Source organism: Panicum virgatum, chromosome 1N (genome assembly GCF_016808335.1).
Source record: "Panicum virgatum strain AP13 chromosome 1N, P.virgatum_v5, whole genome shotgun sequence".
NCBI lineage: Eukaryota > Viridiplantae > Streptophyta > Magnoliopsida > Poales > Poaceae > Panicum > Panicum virgatum.
Genome location: NC_053145.1, coordinates 23,554,313 through 23,564,838, shown reverse-complemented (window position 1 = coordinate 23,564,838; position 10,526 = coordinate 23,554,313). Strand labels below are relative to the sequence as shown.

The window sequence follows — 10,526 nt, the reverse complement described above, 5'->3', positions numbered from 1 at the left end:
TCCCTCCATTCCAGTACTCCGTCCCGAATTGCAGGTTGTTTTGACTAATCTAGATACAACTATACTTCTAATTAAATACTATACATAATTTTTGCTATACATCTACTACAATATTTACATGGCAAGGCAGGACCTTAAAACTCACATCGGTAGTCTCTCGTTAACCTCTGCCCACGTCGTTTAATAATGTTTGATATATCGACGAAGAGTAACCAAGAAAAATCTGATACCGCGCGCTAATACAGTACTTACCCTGACAGTTACACACAAGATGATACCCTATCTGCTGCACTACATTAGTTTTTTTTAGGAGACACTACATTAGTTTATGATTTGCTATTTCTTACAAGAAATTGAGAATAATTCATAGTACGAAGCAACTGGCACAGAGCATATGACATCACAACACCAGAAAAAAGAAATACTTGAGCAAGTGGATAAAATTATTACAACACAAATACAGATGAGGTATATACTAACTAAATACACAAGATTGGGCTTTTTCTATTGTGCACACTACACTGGGTACAACACCAACATCTATATCATCTCTAAGCACCCCTCTTCTCTCCCCAAATCAACAACCCACCATCTCCCCCACGGAACAACCCAAATTTCTGATGCACAAGCATCTATCTCAAGCTGGTTGCAACTGGCAAGCAACTCGAGCAGCAACGCTTTCACCGCAAATATGCTGTCAATAAGACAAGCATAAGCCATAAGAACCTCCAGGCTGCGATCAGGCGCTGAAAGCTTCAGGCAATGGTCATAATATTATAGTGTACATGTGAAGCCTAATGTTCCATTAATGCTGCATCCATCTCTGACAGTGGTGCTGAAAAATAGGTAACACGTTATTGATCAGTTCGAAACATTTTCTTTAGAGTAGAGACAAAATGAGTTCCCAGAAAAATTATCCTTAATTGCCTCGTGAAAATTGAAATATAGGACATGGTTAAGGACTAAAAAAATCCTGACATGAAAACTTATAGAAGTGCAGGCATGCAAGTAGTATGTGCATATGAATAACTACTCAAAACAAAATTCATTGATTTTGAGAAGACTTACCAAGCAGGTCCTCATCTGCATCATTGAACAACGTAGATTCCAACAACAGAGGAGGGGAGAACACTTGATCAAGAGCATCATCACTGATAAATGACTGATGTGCCAGACCACTGACCGGGTCAAGAAAGCTCATGGCGCTGACAGGATCATGTCCGTTCATTTCACTTAACAGAACTGGACTTGCGTTTATTGGGCTGTCTGCGTTGTAGCAAAGGTCACTAGTGCTCTTTGGGAACTTCATCTGAGGTGACGATAAACCTGGTCTTTGTTTCCGTCGATTTGTTGCTGCATCCATCTCCTTCCTTGCAGCACCTGCTGACAGCGGAATGAAGAAGTGCTCTGAACCATTGTCACTATTTTTATCTTGTGGCCTATCTGTATTCCTCAATGGCTTTGACAGAGCAGCTTCACGAACAGACCGTCTAATATCATGAGCAATATAGCCATCATTTTCTGCAAAGACCATATTGAACCAAAATAATTAACAATTCTATTCATAAAAAAAAACACTTCAATTTTTATCAGTAAAGAAGAAGAAATGGAGCCTAAAGATGAAATGGATAAGCTGAAGCGTAAGAAATACCATGCTCTGAGCCATTCACTTGATCTTTATTTGAGGGGACATTAAGTGTTTTCTCTTCTGATGTGACCTCCTGGCTAGGTTGGCGTATTAGAGCATTCCGTTTTTGCGTCTGTGTTCCTTTTCCAGAACTTGGAGTTAGGCTAAATAATGAAGGTAGCTTTAGAGCAGGACTGCCCCCAGGCTTGTCCAGGTGTGTAGAAGAGAGCTTAGAAGTAATCTCTGAAACTTCCTTGCTGTTTTCCTGCTTGAATGTCTGCAGTCAGAAAGCTGTAGAACAAAATGTGCATAACCAATATAGAAAATCTTTTATGCTTGATGAGATTTCATAATATAGCAAACTGATACTGCTTCATACAAAAAGCATTGAGCAGCTGCCAGTAAAAAAACTTGCCCATGGTTGTTAGGTCTATACCCTATTTCAAAAGGTTGAACAGGAAATATGGGTAACTCATCATAAAACAATACAGGCAATTAGTTAAAACTTTTCATTCTTACTTCTGATCTTCCAAGGCTGGCAGAAAGCGGCAGTCTGGAATTCAAAAGATCCATTGAGTTACTGACACTGTTCACTTCTTCTGAGAGTTCTTCTATTGAATGCTGCATGGCTGGAATAGCTTCCTTTAGTTGATTAATTAGACCCTAGACAAAGGGAAAAACAGCCAAATATTAAAACCCATCAAATAGCATTGTCCCATTCACCAGTACAGAAACGTGGTCGCCACTGGTAGGCTGCCTGGGTTTCATACCTAGGTTACAGCTTATCAATAGAGAAACCGACTTAGTCTTGTATGGAAGATGTTATTACCTGGATACTGACTAAATGCTGGCGATGTTCAGCTAACGTTGCAGTTAAAGAGTCAGCATGAGTACTGGTCTCTCCATCAGATGCACTCCTCAGTAATTCTGGCCCCTCTCCGTCATTTGCTTTGGCCTATCAAATTAGTAGACGCACACATCAGCTCAATGGTGTATCAAAATGCATGAGCGTACTAAGAAGTCACAATATTAGTATCTGATGAATGCCAAATAGAATACAGTGCTCATATGCCATAGTGTATATTAGTGGAGTATATGCAGAAATACCTTGGTGATAATGTAATATGGCTCAACCCAAGTCTTATGTATCCCCATTTCTTTATGTAGTCTTAAATTTATGGAACATTTTTCTAATATATTTATGTTGGTTTATGGTCTACCAAGCATTTAGCCATTGTACTAATTCTATCTGTTGAGCTGCAATCAATATCAACTATGAATTATCTTTATATGCTTATGCAAGATGTATGAAACCAAGTAGCCACATCAAAATACTAATGCACCAGGAAAAGGTCGTATCAACAATTCACCATGCTACTCCAAACTGATGGCAACTAGAGACATCAAAGGTTCAAGCATGCAAGGAAAAGTGAGACATAGCAGAAAATCAAGTGTTTAAAAAATTCAATGTGTATCATATAGCTAATGTGTAAACCAGAGGATAAGCAGAATTAAACTAGCAATATTTACTTCCATTCTGGTTCAGAAGATGCAAGGCGTTGTTAATTGTAGGTCACGCCATTTTGCATATATATGATATTATGTATGAAGTACTCCTAAAGTCCTAAGCCATGTGTATATTGTAATTCCATTAAGCGACTGATTAGTATTGGGCAATAATCATGTGACAATTTTGTAACAGATCTGTGTCAATTGGATATGCTCTAGCAGTTTTTATCTAATTCCATTGGATGTAAAAAAACAGAACATTCAAGCAGTCAAAAAGGGATTGGGTATTGTCAAAACTAAAGATGATGTTAACATAGGTTATCAAAGTTTATTATTTCTCTAATCACTTTTTACTGGGTCATCTCCTGTAAGATGTTCAATACTTGTTACCCAACCAGCACAACTAGCACTTCTACAATGGCAACAACATTCTCCACCAGAACATATGCTCAGCTAAGCTTAATTTGTTTGTTGAAATGGTTTGTGAAAACACTGACATAAGTGGTATTACAGGCCAAATGCTTGTCTAATATATTTCAGACTCATGAGCTATACTTACGTGCAAAGATCTGTCATGCAATGCTCCCACAAGAGCCATGTAAATGGAATTCCCTAGGCTAATTCAAAAGGCAAAGGAAAATGTATTAGAATGAAAGCTTTAGCAAAACTAGTGGTTGACTTTGCTCCTAATCTATAATGCATTGATTGCATCATAAGGATATGCGATGAAAAGGAATCCATCAATGTCACTCTGATGTCCTGACAGTTCAAACAAAAAACAAAAAATCAAATAAAGTGATATCTTACCAAATGAAGAGACTGTTTATGAATACGCTGTAAAGCATGAGTCCAACGGCGGAGAATTTCAGCTACATCAACAGTTTGTTGACCACGTCCGTTCCTATCATCTGGCCTTGAAAGGGCTTCTTCCTTTCCTTGGAATAGCAGAGAAATCTGTTCTTGCTTGTCCAAAATGGGAGAAGTTTCACCAGCTCGAGCTGATAATAACTCAGAATGCGGAGCACTTAAACTCATATCCATGGCTGCTAATAACTGAGATCCAGATATCTGGTATCTAATAGGATAGTGTTATTAGAAACATAATGTAATAACAATAACACTTATTGAACTGCAGAGCTCAATAGAAGTTACAAAGTAGAACACACCTGTGCTCCCTATGTGCTATAAGATCTTCAATTGGTCCAGAAGCTAAAACCTCATGTTGACCTGCAAGATTGGTAGAAATGAAAATCAGGAATTAAAATTAGCAGTGTTACTACACTCTATCGAAAGAAATATCTTTACTTTTTTCTTTCAAGCATGGTATAATACTGTTACAACAGCATATACAAGGAGCGCAACAAAACCACCAGAATAGGAGAATCACAGTTTTTTTTATCAGACCACCCAAATAGTTTCATAAAGCAGAAAAGTTACAGGCTCCATATGGAATCTCCGGCCATTTAGCATCACTGTTTGCCCTAGTCTCAGACCAATGTTTTTAAGTCGTCTAACTAATTACAATTATTTACGACTAATCGCGCTTATCAGTCCGCCGGTACCGATGGCCACCGACTCGATTAGCACGAGCTGCACGACTAGAACTCTAGTCGTCCGACTAATCGTCGACTAACTGCGATTAGTCATCCATTAGCATGTGGACGATTAGTATGTTTTAGTGTACAGCAACTCTGGGCCTGGGCAACTTTTGGGCTGATAATTTGGTGGCCCATTAGGCTTAGGTATATTAGGCATATGAGTCTCTTTAGATGCAATGTTTTCCTGACGGTCAGTGTATCTTCTCTATCTTGCTGGTGTTTTAGCCCTAGTCTAGTGCTCTTTTAGTCTAATTCACAAATCAAAACTCATAAATTTCAAAGTTGGTGACCATCTGAGTATCTGACCATCAACAATATCTTGATATTTTCTTTAAACAACATACTATATAGTATATCAGTCCTGGAATATACAGGACGACTAGACTACGACTAGACTGACTAGGCTCGACTAATCGGGCTGATCGATGACTAATCACGACTAATCATCTTATCAGTACCCTTAGGATTAGACACAATTTTACGATTTGAAAACATTGTCTCAGACTCATAAGCAAATAATCATATGCTACGACTGCATACACACAAACCCAAACCTCACACCATATCAGTTCCTATTTATTTCACCCTGGTGGCTTGTATAAGATAATGTTAACGTCTGAATGGTAAGACAAGAATACAACAGCTTCCAGATGTTATCTTGTTAAGGTCACTTGTCACTGGTCAGCCAGGCACATATGGTTCAAGCCCAGTAAGTAAATTTTATAAGATAATTCCAATGTACAACAGACACCCATATTTTCTGATCATGCAGAGCATTGATATTTAGAGCATGTAGCCACATGCCACAGTATATGACTATATAGACCTACTGTATCAATTACTCAATTAACGCAAACTCGTTTTAAAAAGCATGTCATCCATTTAGTCACATTTGAGCAGCATATAGTCGATACTGATACTTCAGTATGTGTACCTTTGCGAGCCAATATCGATTCCCAAAGACGAGTTGCCTTAGAAACCAAATGAGAATTCTGCCCAGATGAGCTTGAGAGCCGTTCATCCCACAGGTCACCTTCAAGTTTTGCTTTGTTTCTCATATCTTGTAGTTTCTCTAACTCTTGCTGCAAATAAGCCTACAAAATCCAGATGGAGATAATAAAAATAAGAAGAATTTGATATAGGATGCAACACATATCTAAATAGATTCTATAGAAGTTACTGTGTACCTCTTCAGCACATAGACTTCGGAACTCAGCTGTCATTTCATGGGCCAAATTTGACCATGTTGTTTGCCTTTGGACAGCTATGTTTGCATTTTTCAGAAATTTACGCCTCTCCAGAGCTATCCTTGCCTGTTAGGAATACCGGATCAATTCACAAGAATACCAAACATAGGAGTTCATTAATTGAAATATGATATTATGGACCTAGCATACAAAAGCACAAGGAGAACTTGGACCACAGGTAGTTCAACATGAAACTATAGAGTTGCCATTTTGTGCCTCATTAAAAGGAGAGGCGTTCCTCAGGGTTGGATCAACTAAGCTAGTAAACAACAGGTCTATTTGGCTCCATCGGTAAACAACAGGTCTATTTGGCTCCATCGGTACGATAAATTAGTGTATACTGCAATTGAAATCCAATTTGATTGGGTCTGTATCTTGTCCAGGATCCAAGATTGGCTTTCTGTTTAGAGTATTTTAGTCACTATTAATGCATCTTCTCGCTAATTAAATTTCTATTTAACCTCCTAGGTTTCCTAAGCATCAAAATTCCAAATCATAGCTTTCCTTACAGGTAGAAGCCAAATAATCAACCCCAACAAATGGATGAACTACCTATGGTGCCTGTTATGTTGCCATACCGAGCATATGGGAAAAAAATTATTTTAGTTATACTACCACGCAAAGCCATATTAGCTTCACCTATGTCTCCTCTCAGTTATTGGCCACACACGCTTTCACCTCAGAATTTAACAGATCGAAGCCAAATAATCAACCCCAACAAATGGTTGAACTACCTATGTGCCTGTTATGTTGCCATACTTAGCATATGGAAAAAAATTATTTCAGTTATACTACCATGCAAAGCCATATTAGCTTCACCTATGTCTCCTCTCAGTTATTGGCCACACACGCTTTTGCCTCAGAATTTAACCTCATAAGAGGTGCAGCCGAAGTATTCACAACTGCACAAGTATACATACCTTTCTTACAGAGCTAAAATGTTTCATATATACTACCACCATTTTTGATCCACACACCTAGGAGGCATAAAAGCTAGGTATTTTGATCTGTCTAATGAGTAAAATTTCGATATATTCCATTAAATATTCATCAAATACTACATCGCCTAGGTATGTGAACCGGACAAACAAGAAATGGAGTAATGTTTCAAGAAATTAAGTTCTTTATAAATTAACAGCCTTTTAGATTAGAGACTGGTGCTGTTAGTCTACATGAGATTCTCTGCATGATAACAATAAAATCAACAGTTTTCAAAAGATTTAGGAATTAGTCATTCTTGCCTTGGTCACAGGGAGTAAAGCAGCGGCATGAAGATAAGAAACATCTGTTAGTGCTGCAGGAAGTGGATTTGATGCAACATCAGCTGCAAAAGTTCTCCTGTGAACTTCTCTCAAGGCATGCACAGAGAGTTGCCACAAAAGCTCAACAAATCTGCATCAGTATAGGAGTGCAAAATATTACAACTACAATCTGAAAACAAGCAGAGTAATTTGATCTCCAAGAAATAAATATAATTTGCATTTTGTAGAGGTATCCAATGGACTGCTTTTTTTTTCCTAAAAGCATGAGAATTACAGTATTTACGACTTGCAGTCACATTCTTTGTATTGTAGATGATTGACAGGCAATCTGTACATGCAGCATTTGGAGAAAAGGTTTGTTTAAGCCATAACCAGTTTCCCAATCATGACTTAACTAATTGGCATGTGTAGCGTTAAATTTCATTTGTGGAATCCAAGCAGCATTACCCACCAGAAAAAGGCCAAGCCAAACAAATGTTTAGAGCACCCTAACCTATAACATAAATGCAAGCCAACCCCAGTTAGGATTAGTTTACAGCATGTTTGGCTGTTATGGCTGTAGGATGGCTTCCAGCTGCTCGATTGAATTGATACGGATAAAAGTTCAGCTGCTCCTATCTGACTGCAGCAGCTGCTGCAGCAAGCAGTCTTCTGAATGGAGCCTTAGTATCGCAATGAACTAGCCTTAGCATCGCAATGAACTTCCGTAGATTTGACCAGAGGTACATAAAGGATGTCTACATTGGTTGCATGGCAACAAGGGGTTGTGGGCAAGAATGGCATATGATCAATTATAACAGAAGAAATTGCAAATATTAAGATTGCCTAAATATAAGGCCTATATATCTTATTTCTGCTGTCCATCTAGTGTTTCTCTGGGGTGTGATTTTTATGTTTTTGTACCTTAGCGCTCATATTAGTTAAGGACACATAGTGTACTGGTATTTGAATGAATTTTTTAGGACAAGTTGCTTGATACCAAGTGAACAAGCATACATACAGCTTAATGGTACTTGAGAGAGTCCTTATGAATCCATTCTATTAGGTTTTATTTCTCCTATTTTAGAGAAGAACTAGAGAACTAGCATTCGCTGTTTTATCTTTAAACCAGCACTACATATTTTGGTCAAAACCATGCACTTGGATTTGGTTGGATAGAAACAATCTATGTCACATACTCACATCTAGTTTCAGCAAACTCCAAATTTCAAAACAGTGTGTACGTTTCCAAGGATCCAATTAAACTACATTGCCCACTACAGCAAGCACCACAACACCTTGAGCCTATCCCAAACCGACCAAACCAAATACAGCCTAGTATACTCCCCTGACCTGGGGCCGCAGCAAGTAGCAAGTGACGAGACCCTGGAATTGCTCCTCGGCAGCGCCCCCTGCTGCTCCAGCTCGCTAATTATCCCTTGAACGATCTAAGCAACCAATCAAAAGAAGAAACCCGACCAATGTCAACAATACTGGAGCCAATCAACCAGTAAATGTGAAATAACCTGCAGAAAATCTCACCTTCCTGAACTCCCTGGACTGAGCAGAGTCGAAGATTGGCCAGACCTTGTCGAAGTCCTGCGTTAAGGTGAATCAAACCAAATCAAAGATCAGGAAGCCCTAAAATTTCCCCAAACACAAGGGAGCCAGAAATTGATGAAGAAGGGATGGGATTGCCTTAGCGGACTGCGCGGGGCCGCGAAGCGAGGAGAGGAGGAAGTAGAGGAGCTGCTCGCCGAGGCGCGGGTTGGAGTGGCGGAAGAGGCCGACGCGGGCGACGGCGGAGGAGGGGGAGCCGAGGACGGCGGGATCGAGGCCGAGGAGGAGGCAGTTGGTGTACATGGCGCTCTCTAGCTCCGCCTCGCGCTCCTTCTCCCGATCCGTCGCCATGGCCGCCGCGGCCGCGCTTGCTCTCCAAAAGGTTTGGGGGAGCCGGGTGGGTAGGGATGGGGCTGCTAGGTTTAGCAGGCGGAGGCGGAGGGCGCCATCGGAGACGGAGCCATGAGATCTCGCGGACTGGAGGGAGAGGGACACAAAACACAAAAGCAGGCGCCAGCAGGCGAGGGGGCGAGCGGCCGGATCGAGTCGAAACGGGCGGGTGGGTGAGGCTTTGGTGGTGTTTTTACCCCTTCTCCTTGGGATTTTGGAATGGGAAAATTGGTCGCGTAGGATCAAAAGATGTCGATTCCTGTAAAATACCATCGAAATCGTTCAGCCCCGTAAAATACCACTAAAAGTTACAATGTTAGTTGAAAGTACGATTCCGTCACATTCTCCACTAACGACTCCGTCACTAACGTCTTCTTACTCCTCTCGCACGCCTGCTGCTGCCAGTCACCTAGCTCCAGCAGCCGGTGATGGCCGTCTCCCTCTCCTTCCTCATCCAGATCCCACCAGTGCTGCTCCACGCTGCTGCGGGGCTCGTGCTCGCCGTCCCCGCGGCACTCGGATGCGTCGGAGTGGAGCGGGTGGTGGAGTTAGTGGCGGACGCGCCCGGCAAGAAGAGGAGAAAGGCGTCGGAGGAGAGGGATAAGCAGGCCCAGGGGTGCGCGGGAGTGCCGGGAACGGGCGCATGAGGTCGCCGTCGCCCTCGTCGGCGCATAGGCGGCAGCAGAACCATCCGCCGGAGCCGCGCCCGCGGGAGCAGCCTCCTGTGGTGGCCGGCATCGGGTGCCGCAGCGGGGAGGGCGAGGGCGCGGCGTCGTTGTCGGCGTCGAGGGCGCGGCGTCGTTGTCGGTGTCGAAGGCGCCGAGCGCCATGGCGGACCGGGCGGCGATGAGTCCCAGGACGGCGAGCGCGTGGCCGTTCTCGCAGCGTTAAACGGGGAGAGACAGCCGACTCCTCATGCGGGAGCAACACGTGAAGCAGGCAAAAACTCGATTCACCTAATTCCCCTTCATCGTCTTCCTCGACACAGCATGAAGGAGCCGCCATGGCATCTGCCACCGCCCAATCGAGCACAATGCCCATGCTACAAGTAGGACCTGACTTTCCTGCCTCCCCCTATGCTGCTCTCGACTCGGTGGGCTCCCCATATGAGGCTCCCCCAACTCCACTGCAAGGCAACGTCGGAGTTCCCCCGCAGCTTCCCATGGCACTTCCAACTGCGGGTAGGAACCAGAGATAGCGGCGCTAAAATCACCCAGCCGCTATAGCGCAGCGAAAGTTGAGTTTTTGCTGGGAGACGCAGCCGAGCGCCGGGGGGACGGCGAGCGTGAGCCCCGCAACGGCGTGGAGCAGCGCTGGCGGGATCTGGATGGGGATGGAGCTAGAGGGACACGAC

The 10,526-nt window shown here is 42.5% G+C and overlaps 1 protein-coding gene across 2 annotated transcripts; it reads right to left on the bottom strand.

Moving 5' to 3' along the window:
* Window positions 1-395: 395 nt before the first annotated feature.
* On the bottom strand, window positions 396-9,336 carry LOC120655524 (AUGMIN subunit 6-like). 2 transcript variants are annotated; one of them, XM_039933373.1, is made up of 13 exons: window positions 8,921-9,336; window positions 8,765-8,821; window positions 8,576-8,670; window positions 7,223-7,373; window positions 5,922-6,047; window positions 5,669-5,828; window positions 4,303-4,363; window positions 3,944-4,211; window positions 2,457-2,582; window positions 2,147-2,290; window positions 1,652-1,895; window positions 1,069-1,521; window positions 396-835 (listed from the first exon to the last, which is right to left on the bottom strand). In XM_039933373.1, the coding sequence occupies exons 1-13, from the start codon at window positions 9,131-9,133 to the stop codon at window positions 795-797; spliced, it is 2,139 nt and encodes a 712-aa protein (XP_039789307.1). In that variant the 5' UTR covers window positions 9,134-9,336; the 3' UTR covers window positions 396-794. The 2 variants fall into 2 exon arrangements, with proteins under 2 accessions (XP_039789307.1, XP_039789308.1); XM_039933374.1 differs by having other exon boundaries at window positions 1,652-1,892; window positions 8,921-9,335.
* Between the last annotated feature and the right edge of the window lie 1,190 nt (window positions 9,337-10,526).